The sequence below is a fragment of the Plectropomus leopardus genome, chromosome 16 (genome assembly GCF_008729295.1).
Source record: "Plectropomus leopardus isolate mb chromosome 16, YSFRI_Pleo_2.0, whole genome shotgun sequence".
Classification (NCBI taxonomy): domain Eukaryota; kingdom Metazoa; phylum Chordata; class Actinopteri; order Perciformes; family Serranidae; genus Plectropomus; species Plectropomus leopardus.
The window spans coordinates 25138138-25157203 of NC_056478.1; the positions used below are offsets into that span (position 1 = coordinate 25138138).

The 19066-nt window shown below is 39.2% G+C and overlaps 1 protein-coding gene across 4 annotated transcripts in view; it reads left to right on the forward strand.

Moving 5' to 3' along the window:
- Nucleotides 1-19066, forward strand: part of senp6a (SUMO specific peptidase 6a) — a 34631-nt gene that overhangs the window by 6594 nt on the left and 8971 nt on the right. The window contains exons 2-13 of one of the 4 annotated variants that reach the window (XM_042503219.1): nucleotides 1678-1771; nucleotides 3342-3405; nucleotides 3873-3979; nucleotides 5480-5632; nucleotides 6693-6713; nucleotides 10323-10393; nucleotides 11754-11848; nucleotides 13662-14055; nucleotides 16037-16275; nucleotides 17619-17759; nucleotides 18098-18131; nucleotides 18683-18871. In XM_042503219.1, the coding sequence (XP_042359153.1) occupies nucleotides 1678-1771; nucleotides 3342-3405; nucleotides 3873-3979; nucleotides 5480-5632; nucleotides 6693-6713; nucleotides 10323-10393; nucleotides 11754-11848; nucleotides 13662-14055; nucleotides 16037-16275; nucleotides 17619-17759; nucleotides 18098-18131; nucleotides 18683-18871 (1602 nt within the window). The remainder of the gene's footprint in view (nucleotides 1-1677; nucleotides 1772-3341; nucleotides 3406-3872; nucleotides 3980-5479; nucleotides 5633-6692; nucleotides 6714-10322; nucleotides 10394-11753; nucleotides 11849-13661; nucleotides 14056-16036; nucleotides 16276-17618; nucleotides 17760-18097; nucleotides 18132-18682; nucleotides 18872-19066) is intronic. The other 3 variants (XM_042503220.1, XM_042503221.1, XM_042503222.1) reach the window with 3 other exon arrangements.

Here is a 19066-nt window from a genome sequence, read left to right on the forward strand (position 1 = left end):
GCTTTGCTATTTTAGTGGGAGGAAATGGTGGGAATAAGAGGTGAACCATTTCACTAAAATAAGTACTAGTTGGTTGATCACACACACAACGTATTAAACAAGGACTCTTGTTCATGCCAGTAGTCCACCAGTTTCTCTTTTCCCACAGTCCAAAAGAGCAGAGACTTTTTCACGCTCTTGCGCCTCCCCACAATCCCCTTTATGTTTACCGCCGACCCGGTTTGCTGATTGCTGTCTGTTGCTGGAGAAATCCCACCTTTTGATTGTTGACAGTGGTCATGTCATTGAACTCCATTATTTGCATGAGCCAAGACGTGTTTGATTTTTTGGAACGTTATAATGAGAAAAAGGCTTAAAATGGCTCTGATGGAGTTTTATGACCAAATATCAAGATCTTGAAGTGTGCTTTATTCTGACTTTATTCTTACATTAGAAATTTGTCTGTGAAGGGGCACCCAGTAGCTCATCTGGTAGAGCGGGGGCCCCATGTACAAAGGCTATGTCCTTGCTGAAGCGACCGCGGGTTTGCTTCCAGCCCACATGCCTTTAATGCATGTCATCCCCTCTCTCTCTCCCCTGTTTCCACACCGGTCCTATCAAATAAAGGCAAAAAGGATGGGAAAAAAATCGAATTTGGGGGGAAAAAAATTCCATGGAAAATCAATTGGTGTAAAACTGGCTTCATTTGGTGAACAGGTTAATATAATAATATTCGGCCATATATTCCTCCACACTAGTAAAGTCATGGAGAAGAGAAAGAGGAATGATGAGGACTGCTAACCTTTTGACTCGTACACTGGGGTCAGATTACAGGCTCTGCACACGTGTGGCGCTCACCCACACACACGGCCTCTAAAGCTGCATTTAAATAGGAAAATGTCTATATCTAAACCTTTCATTTGCTGTTGAAGTTCAGTGTTGGAGGAAGTTCACCAGCACTCCATAAGAACCTTTTGTTTTTGTTGGACCTTTATGGATCTTTCTGTTCATCAACAAGGTCTTATCACCCTTTTTTTTTTGACATATTACAAACACTTTGATTGGAGGTGAACACCTGCTGAAAAAACATGTTTAACTACTGTATAACCAAGGTCCTTAGATTGGCACTCATCCCAAAATGCTTGTTCTGGGTACCGGAGGAAATGTCACCTGTAATTTGAAATACATTCTGGAAATGTATTTTGACACTTCAATGCAATTTTCAGTTTCTTTGAAGTTGATGAAAATATGAAATATATATATGAAGTGCTGAAAAAAATTACACATGCACAAGATAGACTTTTATACTTACCCTCATGTCACAAATCGTAATATTTGTTGTTATATAATAATCTTTATTTACAGAGGGATATTGGTATTATCCAACCCATATTACCGCACATGCTTGTTGACCACAACTAAAAGAATGAGTCAAGTCTGCAAACAGGAAGACAAATGTGCCCTCTACTGTGACATGAGTGTATTTTTATTATTTATAGAAAGATGCTGTTCCACTTGCACATTTGCAATATTAGCATGGAACCCTAAAGTTCTGCTTTGCTAATTATTACCAGTTTTTCATATCATCTAGTTGAAATGAGCGGCCCTGAAAACGTGGCTTCATTTCAGCTGATGTGCTGTGTGTTGCTCCTGTGTGTCCCTGCACTGATGTGAGTCTGGTTTATTATTCAATTCAAGCCCTGGATAGATCAGACACCAGGCGAGATGGAGGGTACAAGCACAACTGGAGCTTTTCTCTTTCTGGTGACAGTGAAGAGGAAAGGAGTCATGAGTAAGCACTTCTCTCTCCAGCCCTCGTTTTTCAGCACCACCAAGCGCTGCACTGCATCACTTTCCCACCACACAGCCCTCCCTCCACATACAGGAAAAAGACCCCAGTGACACCTCCGCTGATGAGCAGGCTATTCCCGTCTCTCATGAGATACGCACTGGCCTTTTTAGTGCTGCAGTACAGATCTGTGTGCTCATATTAAACACCATCTGCATGTAAATCCTCTCCCATGTTTTACAATTCGGAATCTGCTAGGGTTGGACCGATATGTTGGCTGATAGAAGATATTGATCATCAGGACACAAGAGTGTCCACCTGTTCACATGCAGAAAAAAATAGTTAAATCTGCAGTTAAATGTGGCTTTCTTTGCATCTTTTAAGTATTTAAATGCTTTTTTAAATACAATCTTCATTTAAATACTAAGTAGTGAGTATTTTCTTTGTTGATTTATTAATTTAACATTTTTTCAAACAACTGTTACGTCTATACAATTATTTAGAAAGTGGCAAAAGGCCTATTATTAGGTGAAGTCTTTTAAACGTTAGTCCAAAACCCAAAGATATTGAATTTATGGAGTTACAAAACTAAGGAAAGCAGAGTCCTCACTTTTTGAGATTCGGGAACCAGAAATTATTTGCATGATAAATAAAACAATTAATTGATTGTGAAAATTATTGTTAAGAATACCAGCGTTTCTCCGCTCCCTTGCTCGTGGGAATAGCTGCTAGCTGTAAAAGCTGTCATAATCAATTGTAATTTGTTGTATTTTCAATACTGCTTTAATGATCTCAAACATATTTTTGGCCCTTCTTTACTGCAATTGTGCGCTGACACCTATGCCGATACAAAATGCAGCATATACTTCTGAAATAAAGGGCATCTTCGCTAACTTTAGAAGAAATTATTATGTTTTAATGAAATGTAACAATCGCATAAATGCACTTTGCAGTAGTTCATAAGCGCCCCAGGACACAGTGCTGGGGGGGAAAAGAAAACCTGAGTTTTTACAAAATGTAGAAAGTCAAAACTTAATTTCTAAAGTGTGATCTAAATAGTAACTGTACCCTGGGAATGTGCAAGGAGGAACATATAATCTTACTGCAAGTTAAACCCTGCTCTGCGATGAGTCCTACTTATATGACAGTTACAATGTTTGTGATGAACCTAGCTTTCTGGGAGAAATACTGTTTCAATTACATACTTAGACATTCCCAATAAACTGTAGACCCTAATAAGTGTAGACTAAGGGGGCACAATATCTGTGTTGGCCAATCTTAAACTGTGTTTTTTTCAATGTAAAAAATAATGCAATTTTCAAATGAATGTCAGGTGGTAGACACTACTAAACCCACTGAATAAAAACATCTGCAATAATGTAAATATCATATCGGTCAAACCCTAGAGTCCTCTTGTATTGTGCAGACATGTCATTCCATACTTCCGATATACAACCACAGACACATATCACACAACATAAAACATGCTCTGTAGAAATGTTTCAACCCAGAGTGCTAAAACAAAAGACCAGCCATAATATAAATATATAATATTGTTTCTATTTCCTCTCAGTGCGAATGTGGTGAGCGTGGAGGAGATGGACAGGGAGCAGCCAACCTCCCCAGAGGAGAAAAAGGTAAACGCTCTCTTCTCTTCCTCTCATTTTCTGAGTCTCACCTTCGGTGATTTTGACTCCCAGCGGGGTCGGCGGGCTCTCTGATCGGCCCTTCAGACAGCGCCAAAGCCTGGCTGGCGCCTGGCGCTGCAGAGCAATGGCACCCGGAGGATTCGGGTAGTCCATGAGCTAACACTGCTGAGGTGCTACGGGAGGCCTCAAGGGCTGCTGCTGCTTCTGTTGTTGTTGTTCACACCAGATTGGATTTATGTCGGAAAAAAATAGTGGATTTAAGTGGTTTTAATTAATATGTTTTGGTGATTGTACATGCTTGCTCAGGTCATAACAAGCTCACATATGATGATGTCACTACACCACTTTGTTCCGGAGTTAATACCACAATAACTAACCTGTGACATCAATCTTGTTTCCTCTAACTGATGCCCCTTTGATAAATATGTGTGTGTGTGTGTGTTTCGTCTCCACAGTCTCCCACTCTTAGGCACTTCAGTTCCTCTGACCCTTTGAGAACGTATGAAAACCGGCCAAATAATCACATGAGGCCTCTGAACAAGCTGGCGCCCAAAAGGCTCAGGTACAATAAAGTGTATTTCTATTCATATAAACTGCTTTTTTTTGTCTTATGTGTGGTTTTTGAGTGCAGACTTGCCACACACAGCTCTTACAGTCTGTGATATGATTATTTTCAGGTGGTTTGGAAATGAAAACACTGCTGTGATTTAAAACAAGTCAGGAATGTGGAAAAAGCTACTGCAGTTCAACTTTTGTTCACAAATTATTATTTTTGTGAGAAGAGTCATGTTTCACTTCACTTGTTGCTGTTGCCCAGTTAATAGTAATGAATAAGCGCTTGCCAACAGATTCCAGTCAGACGTTTGAGATTGTGCAATATGGTCTTTCTAGGAAACAATGATTTTTTTATGCCTCCGCACCAACAATAGCCTCGGCCAGAGGAACTATGTTTTTGGGTTGTTTGTACGTCCGTCTGTCCCATTCTTGTGAATGTAATATCTCAATATCACCTTGACTGAATTTGTTTTGGCACAAACATCCAGTTGAACTCAGCGATGACCTGATTAGATTTTGGTGGTCATAGGTCAATGTTTGAGGTCACTGTTGCCTCGTCTGTCTCATTCTTGTGAACGTGATATCTTAAGGAAGCCTTTAAGGTTTTCTTTTCAAATTTGGCACAATTTACATAAACTCAAAGATAAACTGATAAGATTTTGGTGGTCAAAGGTCAAGGTCACTTCGACCCTGTGTCTGTCCCATTCTCGTGAATGCGATATCTCAAATTCCTTTAATGCAGTGAGAATCTTGTAGATACTTACCACAAAAGCTTGAATACCTTTGGAGATTATTCAATGGGAAATCCTCACCAAAGTGAGATGTGAGCGAGACGTGAGCAGCGCCTAAGCATTACATCATTGAATCCAGATATGGCTCCATCTTCCCGATATGTTGCTTGCATGTCTCTGCCCGTTGCTGTCTGTCAGCAGCACCTCTTGCGGAGCTGAGTGGTCAGTGGCTAGCTGGCTATCTGACCTGCTGCCTTATTATTGACAACAGAAATTTACAGGAATCAAAATAGTTTTGATGTCGGCTTCATGGGAAGATATTAATCATGTTTTATATGTTGACTCATTGATTCTGTTCCCAAGTGCACTGTAGCAAGTGAGGGGAATCTGCCTTGTAGTGAAAACAAGCAAGCCTACAGACAGACTGGTAGCCTTGATCAGTCGATGTAGATATGCTTAACAAGTTCAAACACATACACAGCAGGATGTTTGTTCGTTTCAACAGCTGTCTATTCAGCTTACGCTTCACTAAACATAGCAAAATTGACTTTAAGCTCAAAGAACCATGGTGCAATTCTGTAAGACCCACAACTCACAAAGACTGTAAGCATTATAAATCTGATTAGTCAATGCTGAGCATACATTCACACACAAAGCGTTCTTATGATGTCCTTATTTACAATGTAAAAATGGCTAATAACATGCTGTTGTTTTTTTTTTTGAAGTATGATGTGGCTTCTTTATTTTTGACTTGACTTTGTCTCCCTCTTCTGCAGCGAGGTTCCTCTCACAGTAGCAACGTCCTCCCCCATCCCCAACAGAACCAACTATTTTATCATCAGTCCCGCACCTTCACAAGGAATTGTTTTACAAGGGCGACACTTTCAGCACGCACAAATGCCCTCTGCAATAAGGAAACCAGTCCAAAGGTAAGATGGAGCCAGTTCAAGCCGCATTTCAAGTCTGTCCTGCTGGTAGCTGCACAAAAAAAAATCTCCTTCCTGTTTTCTTACTTGTGCCTCTCTCTGTTACATCTGACTGCTTAGAGACCAACTTACTCCTTTTTCAGGGATACTCATTCTCTGAAGTTTAGGAACTACACTTCCCATAATGAGGGGTTGTGAACAGGAAGTATAATGTTGCCATGGATTCAGCAAGTTGCTTTGTGGGTGACAACTTGAGCACAGCCTATATTGTTTTGCATTTTAGCAAACTTGCACCATTAATCGTACCGAATTAGCCCCTAGTTGTCCCTGCATCTGTGGCTACACTGTCAACAGTAACTGCCAGCACTGAACCACGTTGATGTTGGAAAAAAACTAAAAATGTGATCATCTCCAGGCAAGTCATGGACTTAAATAAGGTGTATTTTTTCTTATGATTTATTTATAATGTACAAATGCGTTAATGACATCCCTCTGTCACTGGGAATCGGTTAAAGTGCCCTAATTTCCTCTTTGAGCTGTGTTTCACAGCATCTGCTGCTGCTGACCATGTTGATGAGTGCACAAAACCATAAAAAAAACAACTTCCTGTTGTTATCAGATCACCAGCATGGCACCTGTGTGTTTCAACTCATACAGTGTCTTTGTACTCATGTTTTTCACAAAGCGACACCCCTGGGGAAGGGGCTCCCCAGTTTTTCATCCTCTGGTCCAGCAGACAAAATTACTGGATTTTCTCTTGAAAAAGAAAAATTATGTAATTTTTAGGTATGACGTCAGTCACAGGGGAATCCTTAAAGGAGTTAAACGAGTGCGACAGGATGTTTTTCTTGAATTGTATAAAACTAAGCTTGTATTGGATGCACATAAGGTGTTCTCTAATGTGGATGAAAGTAATTTAAATCTGAAGATGTTCACTGGCTCATTACATTCATCCTCTGGGTGGAAGTGGTGTAAAAAAAAACAACTTTAATTGAAGTGTAGGCTTTAAAAAATGAATTATTGCAGTAGTAAGATGTTTCTGTCTTTGATTTTAATCTCCAAGCAGCCTTGATTTGAAGGAAAGGTAAGACTTTGATCCAGCTGCATGACTCTGTGAATCTTTGTAAAAAGACCAGATCTCATTTCATGCCTTTTTTTTTTTTTTTTTTTTAATTTTAATCTGTGTGGTTTTATTTCCTTTCTTTACATGTTGTTTCCCGTATAAAATGCAGTTTCTGCATGACTGACAAAAACAGACTGCATAAGGAAGCAATAATGCTGCTTAAATGCTGCATTAACAGTTTAAAGTGTTGGTAGAACCAGGCGCTTACTTCCAGAGCTGACTCTTTGTATGAATATTTTTTTAATGTTGCTGCAGAGGTTTGACTTTAAATACATGTTGACGCAGGATCACCACCTCTATACATTTTTCCACTCTGTGTTTGTACAGTAGCAACAGCCTGAAATGTCAATTCTAGCCCAAACCAGTCCAATTTTCTTTTTCAAATGCAAACTGAACCTAAAGCCCACCTTTTTTTGCTTGTTTGTTTTCAGCTGTTTACTTTATTTATTTAATTTCTTATTTTAAGATAAACCCCTCAAGATGTACTGTCTCTGAGGAGGGTCCTCATTCACAAACAGTGTGGAAATTAACAAACTTTTAAACCAGTAAATAATATTGATAATACATTTCACAATCCAAAACAACACGAAAACAATAAAACATTAACATACTCTTAAGGGCTCTCACATAGTCCCAAACCAAACACACTGCATCTGTTACAAGTGTCATTTACATAAAATTAACACAAAATTGAATTAATTAACAACTGCCAGACAAAATAACATTATGCTTAAGCACTGGGTCTACCTATGAACTGAAAAAAAAGAACATAAATCCGAACAGAAGCAAGTATATTTAAAGTCAACAAGCAAAGAAGTCTAAAAGTCACTGACATTGACATTTACAGAATTAATATAGCAGCAAACAGCAGTTTGCTGTATAAAGACATAGTGGAATAATGGTGGCCTGAGCAGAGAATGAAGTCCTGCTACTTCTGTGTGTTATCCAATCTGAGCTTCTCTGTTCTTTGTAGTGAAAGACGGTCTGGCCGCATGTGCATGTTAGTGCATGTGAGTTCCTTTGTGTGTATCTCACTGGCTAGCTAGTTGCCGCTGCTTTGCACTGTGCTCATATGGCAGTTACTGCTGATATAGCATCGTACGATCTGTCATCCATCTGGCTCTTGTTAGCACTTTTAGCTGCTAGCTGCCGGCTCAGCAAACCTCCATGTTGAGAGCCGTATGCAGACAATCCTAGCTCGGACTCTGAATCACCATTACGCTTTGAATGTCATATACAGCTCCTCTAAAAGCTCCCAATGTCTTTAAATATTCTAGGTAAAAAAGGTGTTGAGTGTGTATATTTTAATGCTAAATTAGCGGTTTGACATCAGCAACATGATACTTGTTGAGGAGGAACAGCCGATAGAGTTGGACAAATCCAACTTTTTTTAGTTGAAAGTTGCATTCCAGTTGTTCTTTGATTTGAAGGGCTGCCTGCAGCCACTTCTGTTTGAAAGCTTTCTTGCTGGCTGCGAAAAGTATGTGAAAGAGATATTCATCTTGTGCCTTAAGTTTATATGGGATCATACTCAGTTATAATGTGACACAAGACTAATCAACACTTGTCCCAAATATTTTCCTTATTTCCTTCGCAACGTCTTGCCAAAAAAAGTGCAAATAATTCATGGATAAGGCCATAAAATATAAAAACTGTCAGACGTTATTTCTTACCCAACTGTTCCAGAATTGGTTTTGTCCCAGAGAAACCTTTTCTGATAAATTTAAATTTTGGAGTCACAAAACACTGTGTTATGTTCTTCCAACAAGAACTCTTGCCAAGACCTCCAAAGCAGATGTTTAAATGTTGGTGCTGGAGATCTCTGCGCAGCACCATGATGGCTTTAAAAAACATGAAAAACCTTTTTTCGCTCTGGCTGCATTCACACTGACTTGCAAATACTGTAGAAGCTCATTACTGATTCATATTTGTTCCAGCCTCCGCAGGGCGGTCACTTTTAATTATTTAGTCTTCATTCAAAGGTTTATTGTCACAGAGAACATGCTGTCTTGTATGACTGAATCCTAGTTTGCTCTTTTCTTTGATTGCCATTTGTAACACTTTGAAAAACATTTAAATGTGAGGAAAACAATCTGACTTTGTTGTTCAAGCAGCAGTGAAACATTACTTGTTATTCAGCAGTTTAGACATTCAACTTATCACTGCGCTCTGGCTGATAATTAGCTGGCCGCAGCTTTGCTCTTCCATTTTGTGGTGAAATATCTGTAGCTTATTGCCTGTGATCTCCATGGCTTTTCATACATCCAGTAACCTTTGACCCAGATCTGTTGAATATGTTTACACTAAAACCCCCAAATCGTCCTTTGTGCCAAAGAGCTCTATCGTTGTCCAAAATCCTCTTAAAGACACATCAGTGAGCCACACAGTTGCACTGGGTGACATGTTTATTCATAACCGTGAATAGATAGTGTAGTTTATTTTGGCTCAGTCCCACACACTGTCCTGCTACCACAAATGAAGCCACCAGAAACAGCGCTGGGCTTCCAAGACAGTTTCTGAGAGCCAAACAGTGGAGCGTCACATGATGCCATTTGGCCCCAAAAGACTTTTTCATAGACTTGCATTGTTAAAGAGACATCTTTAAATTAGTGGATAAATAAATAGATAAATAACTAACAGGATTTGATCCGTTTGGTTTTGAGAGTGGCAGAGAGCCGTACGGTTGAATCATTTTATCCCCCATTCAAGTTAGCAGAGCGCTACACCGGAGGATAGCAGCTCGGCTAGTGAAGTCTCAAGTGCCCCGGCCTAGTGATGCGAAAAATCCAGGTGATGTTATACTCGGGAAGCTAAACTTTAGAGGCTTCATGCACCACTGAGCAACTTTCATAGAGATCAACAAGGCCCTGCTTCCAATGCTGTATCCAGTTCTTTTTATACATCCTGCTGCCCCAAATACTCACCAGAGCACCAAATGTGAATTAATCCTCTGCTGAAAATAGTCAACAAATGCTTTATCAACCCCTGTTTCTTTGAGAAATTGACAGTGTACAGTTGTTTAAGGAAATGGCTGAGAATAAAAAATATAAATATTATTTTTTTAAAGATTTACATACTTAGTGGGAACCAAAAGAGTTTGAGCTAAGAGCCACAGACAGGAAGTCAGAGAGGACTAAGAGACAGACTAACACATTGCTGGTTTTGGTCTTTTCATGGAATTTATTAACACTAAGAAAATCAAACCATTAACCAAACAGATGTAGCTGAATTGATCAATTTAACCATTAATCTGGAAAAAGTTGGTGGTTGGTTTTAAGTCTTCTGTATTTACCCCATTTTTTCCCAAACAGAGGGTTTACATGGGCCTTGAAAATCCTTGAAAGTGGAATTACAGAGTTTTGTCAAAGTCTTGGCATGAAAGCTTTTGAAAATTGTTCATTTCATAACACAATGAATGCAATATTTAAAACCAAGAAAGCTTCTTGAGAACCCTTTCAGCATCCCCTTCCAGTGGGGGTAAAACCTGGTTCCAAACTTCTGTTAGATATATGTGAAACAATGTTTTATGCAGCGATTTTACAGACCAAATTGTCTTTTTTTCTCTTGCAGAAATGAATTCTCCACCACACAGCAAGCTGTAGAAGTGGACAGCATAGTACTCACCTGTCCAGAGATTTCGGGTAGAGTTCACAGCTCACCAAACACATCACACATTTTTTAAAGTCATTCTCAAGTTGTTTTGAAGAGAACAGGGTGATTTACTGGCTGATGGCTGGTGTTGAATTTTGATGGCCACACTGTGTTGCGCGCGCATGGATGTGGTCTGTTCGTTTGTGGTTTGCTTGTATGTGGCTTTGGCATGTGTGTGCAGCATCTGTGAGAAAATGTGTGCATAGACACTGATCATTATCTTTGTATCTATGGAAGTGTGTGTGAGCAGGTTGTGTTTGTGATGATGTGTGTGTGACAGCCAGCAGCGTCTGCAGGGCTGCAGATCTAAGCTGAACCTCCTCCCTGCTCCTGCCAGCAGAGGAGGAGATCTCAGGCCTCCCACATTTAATCCTCAAAGCTCCTGGCCAAGCTTATGAAACACTTGCTGGGCTAAGAAAGGCTCTCTAACTGAAACAGCTCCACACAATACCAAAATAATTGGACGGTTTAAAAAAAAAAAAAAAAAAAAAAAGGAATAAAGGTGACCCTGGAAGGAAACTGTTTCCAAAATATTTTTTGTCATTCACCTTTTCACATTATGTACTTTCCATTTTAGGATGGCTCAGACAGGGATTTAAACAATGATCTTACGGTGTCCTGTTAGTAAACAGGGCATTGTTTCAGTTCAATTTACTTACTAAAACTCTCTGGCAAAACTGAAAAGTCAGTTTTTGCTAATCACAAATATATTGGTACCAGCAGATGTGTTGAACAATAGCTAATTGGACCTTAATTAAGATAAGATTAATAAAGCCTTTATTAATTCCCAAAGGGGAAATGCATGTGTTGCAGCAGAACAAAAAAAAGAAATGAGTACAGATAAAATAGAGAAGGACAAAACAAAACATACAACTAAATAATAATAAGAGATTTGTACAACTAAATTGAAAACATTTATGTTAAACACAAACTATCAGCCAAAGTTTATATTTTTATTAACTTGTTCCTGCTGTCTTCCATCTGTCGATTGCTGCCAAATTCAGCCGTTTATCTGCTTTCCTTTATTTGAGATCTGTCCGTCCATCCCATTTTCATTAAAACAATATCCCAAGAACGCCTTGAGGAAATTTCTTCAATTTTGGCACAAACATCCACTTTGATTAAAAGACGAACTGATTAGATTTAGGTGGTCACTGTAACCTCACAAAGCATGTTTTTGGCTATTACTTCAGAATGTTTATGCTGTTTATGACAAGTAATGTTAGATTTTCCTTTGATGTTGGACTATAAATCAGTCATAGGAGTAATCTGTGAACAGTTATTCAAAGACAAGTTAAGATCAGAAAGCAAATTACTTTGTTGTGATTGTTTTATTTTTGCCCCTTTCAGAAGGGGAGACCATGAACGTAAAGCGTCGTGTCCAGCAGAAGAGGAAAGCGTTGGAGGACTGCTGCACTTTTCCTTCACAGGTTAAAGCAGCGGAGGTAAGCGTTGATACAGCATTAGCACAAAGGTTATGACTAAATTACCCAGAAATCATGTGAACCGAACACTTGTCCTTCCTCTCAGTCGGAGCTGGAGATGGTGTCAAACATATACATAGTATTTTTGTTGGAGCAGATAATGTAGGCCTAATCCTTAAATATGAGGTGTCCTGTGTGTGGTGCAGCTACAGTTACATGTACACCAATATTTCCCTATTAAAATGACAATATTCGTGATTTAATGTGGATCATATAAACAGCATATTCCATTTAATTGTCAGAATTTAGCTGTTTTCTGAATTTAGTATTTCCTCTTTAAGACTTGTGAGATATGCCGGTATTATTCAGATTTTAGCAGCATTATTTGGGCATGTATACAGCCATTTAGGAATATGTGCCTCAACTGAGGTTTGTACTGCAGTTTGCGATGCACAACCTCCCGTCTGTTCACAGTTGGTTCTGTGCATTGTCATGGATACGCTGTACGCAAACCAAATCACCAACAGTTTGAAAAGTTGTGGGGGAGAGATGCATGCAAAAGAAAATCCCACATTTCTGGTTGGAAGGAGAAACACACCTGCTTTTAAACTTTATGAAAGACTTAGATATTAACAGGTTTTTGTCCAGTCCACCACCAGTAGGAAACCCTGAACAAATAAAGCACAATGACAAGAGGCTCTAGCTGTTCTACTTCTCCATATTTTGAGATGATAAAGGACGTGTAAGGGCACGTTAATCAGAGTATGCACGGCTGCATGTAAACAGAAGCGTTAGTGGAATATTCATTTCATTAGACATGTAAAGCGCTTAGTAGGAATGTTGCCTTTTTTTGGAATAAGGGCAAAAAACAGAGGATTTAGTGCATGTAAACTCAGTGAGCTCAGGTTTGTTACCGGGCTGCTGTCTGTATGAGCAGCTCTCTCTGTCTGTCATTCTCTCATCAGTCTGTCCTCACATCCTCTGCAGCACACCTTTGCACAACTCTGCAGCTGGAGACACAGTTAGACACAGAGCTATTGTAGACATTAGCCTGTAGCGTTTCATATTCAGCTGTTCTGTTCTCTGGGACAGAACATGCTGTGATCAGCCAGTGACCTTTAAAAACGGGATGACAGTGTGACTAAGGAGCATTAAGCACTGAGGCTTCTACCACGGTGAAATTTATGTAAGGGAAACAAAACACCTACATGATCATTTTCTGTGTGTCTTTGATTGCTAATTGTTTTCTAAAACGTATGACGTCAAACATTTATTAGGTGATAAAATGTCAAATTTGTACTTTTCAGCTTGTTGTGTAATCTATTTAACCCTTTAAAACCTGGATAGACATCACTTTTTGTGCTGCGTTCAGTCACCTTTGACAGGGTTTTAAACTTTTAAACCCTGAGCAAATTGGTTTCTTTCAAAAACATGAGAGGAAAGGCAGTGACCAACTTGGCAAGAAGTACTCTGCAAACTGCAAGAAATTAGTAGAATTAGAAAATTATTTTATTAAAAAAGCTACGGAAAAATGTCCAGAAAATCATATTCATAATTATGATTATATATTTAAAATTGTGTTAAATTTTTGTTATTTTAAGCAATTTTTTTCAAGTCATCTCCTCGTTTGTTTTCATTCTTTCTTTTTTTCTTGCTAATTTTCAGGCCATCTTTTGTCCTTTTTTGTACTAATTAGTTGCTCATTTTTTGTGTCACTTCTTCGTGAGTGGCTCATTGCCCTTCTCCCATGATTTTGAAAGACATCAAGCCAATTTGTTCAGGTTTCAAAGGGTTAATCAGCTTTAACAAGTTAACAAGTTTTTGTCACTGGCAGCCTCTGCGGCCGACTGTCTATCATATGGTGTGTGCCAAGTGCAACAAGCCGAGCGAGGACAGCACCAAGTGTCAGAACTGTGGGAGTGGTCCGGCGTTGCTGCCCTGTCAGCAGGCCACGCTGACATCCCCGACCCCCCGGCCCCCCATCCGATCCCAGCCCTCCCCGGGACCAAACAGCCTGCAACAGAACTTCTACAAACCGGCTACGACCATAAGGGGGCCCCGTGGTGAGACTCTACCCATACGCATCACTAGCACCAGGGCGACTTTGGTGCCTCTGAGCAACGGCAGGTCCCCTCTGTTAGCCGGGACGTCGAGCTGCTGTGGAGCCAGGAATCCGCCCAAAGGGAAGAGGACGACAGCAGCGAAGCAGCATGAGCTCAACGACCCCAGTGAGTAAAAAGTACTGACTTTTTGCTCACAGGAAGTAAGTTCTCTGATCAGGCCGATAGCTTACAGCCCCAGGGCTGTATTCACAAAGCTTCCTATTACAAAGAGTTGCTCCTAGTGATAAAATTGTGTGAAAATTCTTTGATTTATTATGATTTCTAAGAATTTCCCCTTAAAGTTAAGACTTGATCCTGGTAAAGATGAAAGTTAGCTCCTAAAGTAAAAAACTGCTCGGAGTAGGGAGGAGGACTGTTAAGAGGCTTAGAGTTTCTTAAATAGAGGAGAAAATGGTGTAAACACTGAACGAGAGTGATTTATTGAAATGCTACAGATTAGATGAAGCAGGGATGTGTTGGGTGGAAAATGTGAGCAAATCTCAAATGAAAACAATGAAGATGCAATGCTAGAAATAAAATTGATCACAATACTAAAATATTTAGTAACTAGAAAATTGCAACAGTGCAGCACTGTTGTCACACAAACAGCTCTTACGCAGTCTCATATTGTGACGCAGTTCATTTCATTCAAGGCAAGTTCCTATTAACAATTAAATTACTACAGAGAGCAGGAGGTCAGCTTCAGAGATCTTTTGACAACTTGTCAGTTTCAGACACTCTTCTGCCTGACTGAAGGCTTCTTAGAGCCAGTTTTAAGGACTAATAGAAGGAATATACTGTGAAGCAAGTAAGGTAAATAGTAGGGTTTTACCTGACTCAGAATTATGCCAGTTGAATCAAATTTGGCTGTTCAGTACTTATACTTGTATTTTCGTTTTGTTTTCCATACAAAGTTTTAAAGTCTGAATGGGCTCCAGGGGATGTTAAGTGTGGCAGCAGCATTCATGTCATATTGTAAACAAGCTAATGGTGCTAACGAGGGATCGCAAACGCACAACATTTTTTGCCAACACTAGATATCAACAAAAGCCAGAGACTGTATCCTATTAACTTGCTGTGAGCTGTAAATTCACCTTTACCTTTTATTGCAGCCCTTCTCTCCTTCTGTGTTGCTGTGACCATATCCACAAGTGCAAAAGAGTAGAGTCAAAGTGAAGAGCGCTCACTCCACAACAAAGTCTGAAGACCAAAACATCCCCGAAGGCACAAAGTACCTAAAAAAAACAAAACCTCTGTCAACTGAGGAACTCCGATTGATGATTTAAGTCTCCAACTTCAAGGGGCAGCCCTATTAATTAGGTCCACAAAAAAAAAAAGAAATTTCATCAGTGTATCAGTGAGATACTGTTTTCCCAAATGCATTAAAGGCTCTTCAGTGTAAAGTAGAGCACATTTGTTGCAAAATTATTTCTGTCACACAAAAAAGACAATTTAAAGATCTGTAAATTTGTGCACCCAAAGCTGCGTGTTCTTCGCCTTTCTCTTCCATGTTGACTTGTTTTCATGTGAGTACATTTACAGGTGTGTTTTGGATATAAAATACAACATCATATCAAAATCTTCTACATGAGGTTTTCTAATAAATCTGGGCTTTCTAAATGTTAGGGGTTTGCACAAATGGAACTCAGTTTAAACTTCTCTCATCACTTCTTGGCCAGATTGGTGGAATAAAAAACAAACATTACACAACCTCACAGACGTCACTGCTGTAGGAAAAGTAAACAAAACACACAGGTGGGTAGATTCCAACAGTGTCATATATACACAACACATTCAAAGCAAGCTGCCCTCGAAAAGACCACTCAGTGAGTAACCTTGTGTAGTTCTCTACAAGATTAAAAAAAGAGAAAAATATAAAATAAGACCAAAAAGAAAAGAACCAGGAACAACTAAGAGGGTGCTGCTACGTAAATAATAATACACATTTTCATTTTGTTATTTGCATCTAGATCAAGAGCCTTTGATGTGATGTCAATCAGGACATGTACATGTCCGACTTCCTTTTTCTGTAATCCAACTAAGCACAAGAGTTGAAAAGAAAATCTCAAAGATGCTGATCTTACAACGTCTGATGTTCTGTCCACAGTTGTCCTGTCCAGTGATGATGAGGAGGAGGCAGACAACGCCAGCACAGGAAGTGTTAACAGACTGGACAGTGTCTCTCCTCGACCTGCAGACTCTGCTCACTCCTCACCGGTGCCCTCAGGAGGCAGAGTGGAGGCCGCCGTGAAGAGCGCCGGAGAGCAGGAGGAGCCCAATGCTGAATTCTTTGAAGACGTCAACATGAAGATCACGATACCACGGAGAGCCCGCATGAAAGATCAGGTGAGACTCCGGCAGGAGGCCGACAAACACCAGCAGCTCCAAACTGGTTAAATTTAAAGTGAATGGTGAGCTTCTGGATGGAAGATGTTATTAGTGTATGTTGTTAGTTCACAGTTGAAGAGAAAATATTTCACTTTATTATCCAGAGGTGGCTGAAGTATTCATATTCTTTACTCAAGTATAACTACTAATACCACTCTGTGAAAATATTCGGTTACCAGTAAAATCCCTCCTTTGAAAATGTTACTTAATTCGGAGTCAGTAAGTATAATCAGAAAAAAATTACTTTAAGAGTAAAAGTACCCAATGAAGAAAAATCTTAAAAAACAAACAAAACATGCCAAACCTTAAAATTAGTAGAGAAAAATAGGATTAAAAAAAAACAACTTTGAAATTATTTTTTAAAAAAAAACCCCAAAAAACCAAACCCTCAAAACTATTAGAAAAAAAACACCTCAAAATGTTTTTGAAAAATAGAATAAATAACCCCCAAAACTAAAATGCTATATGAATATGAAAAAAGAGGGAAACCACCCCCTCAAAATTATATATAATAAAAACTTAAATGTTTATAATACAGTTGGCAATTAATTTTCAGTGAAAGAAAAACATCTGGTTAGTGCTGTGCATTATTATTATTATTATTATCATTATCATTATCATTGTAGTAGTAGTATTGTTATTATTATTAGTATAGTAGTATAGTATTAGTAGTCTTACTATTTATTGTTTGCTGCTTTTTTGAGCCGCCTCTTCACATTAAAAGCTTTCCACCAGCCAACCAGCAGGGGCTTTTATTGTGAAGCAGCAATAGGAAATGCAGTGTATTTGTCACCAAGTTAGCAGAACTTGCCTTTGCACATAGCTCAGCATGTCAAGAGAATCCCAGCCACTGACTAAAAAACGGCAAAATGTAGAAGGAAAAAAAGAAATTAAAATGTAATTTTACTTTCAAATTAATTTAAAGCAGTTTTTCGGCAATTCTAACATTTTCTCTGCGTTCTTGATATCCATATTGTAAACTAAAACTGTTGTAGCTTCACTGAAATGAAACATGAGTCTGAGGGCCTTTTCTTCCTCTTAAGCAAAGACACAGAAATGATCCGAGACTTTATGTATGTGATGCACCCTTGAGTGCATCAGCTTTTAGTGAGCTCACTGAAACTCTGACTCATTTATGCACAACTACTGAACCACAAAGGAGGAGAGTCATTGTACTGTATTTGTCTCTGAGTAAAAGAGTCTTGAATGTGCAAAGAAGTGAAACAAAACAGTGTGAAAGAGAGAACTGCAGAGCACCTGATGCATTTCATTTGTCCTAACATTTAAAAAAAAAATTGCAGTTTGGAAATCAACCTCCGGAGCAGTTTTCACGGAGGATAAAGAAGCCCAAATTCATGCCCAACAAGTGTGACAGCATCATACTGGAGTGTCGGAGCGTAAGAATAGGAACTCTGCGCAGGATGGTGACCAAGCCCGTTGTGGTGAGTACTTAGGTTCCTTACATGTTTAAATATGGCTGCCAGACTTTGTTTCAGCAAAATAGAGAAATATAAAAAAATATGCATTTGGTCGTTTTGTATACATTAATAATTAAATGTTTTATAAACTATATATTCTTGGATTTTTTTCATCACTCAAATGAGAAACGGGTCTCAAATAATACCTGCATGATACAGTAATTGCTGGCTTTAAGAAGAAGAGAGAATACCAACCAAAATCTTCTAAGTCCAGTCGAGTGATTTGAGTCCAGAAACACAGTTACTGTGAAAAGAAGAATGTAAATGATAAATTACATTTATTGTCCTTTGTCTTTTTTCAGTTTTCCACCGACAACATCCAGCTGGAAACTGAAGGTAGGAATGAAGCAGGCGGCAGTAATGAGTTCAGTAAATAAAGCGCTGTGTGCAGAGCTGTTGGAGCAGACGTCAGTGGAGTGAGACGGCACCACAGTCAGAGCTGCTGTCTGCTGTTTCAGGAAGATGCAGCAGCGCTCTGTGATGTTTGTGCTGGTCAGCAGAGTTTAGCTCAGTCACACCAGTGGCAGATTAATGTCTCTAAAATTTGCAAAAACACCGACAAGAAACATAAACCACCAAAAACAGCAATATATGACTCCTAATGGTGTCATTTTATATTTTATTTATTAAAGTCATTAAACAAAATTGCATGTTTTGGCATCATATCCTGGTCACAAATATGCTAGGACTGTAGTCAACATGAAAACATCCTTCTGCATGACTGCATTCATCTGCAGAGGCACAATGAAACTTAATTATGATTCTTAATATGATGAAATTAAGTTTAATCACAGTCCCCTCTTTGAGTTGTGTCCTGTTTTTCTATCACATTTTTAATCTTATTTAATGCATTTTGTAAAATGATCTTGTTGTGTGTTTGTGGTCAGGCCCAGAGCGCGACACCGTCGAGAAGATTTGTCTTAAGGCGTCAGAGCTGATCAGATGCGAGTGGTGCAACGCCCGGAAACTTCCGGTCTTGTTCTTCCAGACGACTCCGGAGGAGTGTGTCCGCCTGCGCACGCAGCTCAACATGTCCCAGGAGCAGGGAGCCCAGTGGTACAACTGCTCAGGGGACCGTAAGTATAAAAAAAAACTTTCCAAACACAGCACCGATATCCGTGGACCTGTCTCTATAGAACATTTTTTCTCCTAATGAGTGTAAAGTAACTTTTTTTATGCTGGGATACTAATAGTCTTAAATAATAGGAACCAGTTGTGATCTGTCCATAACAAAAATGAACTTTAGCTTTCTTAAATTCAGATCTCGGGAT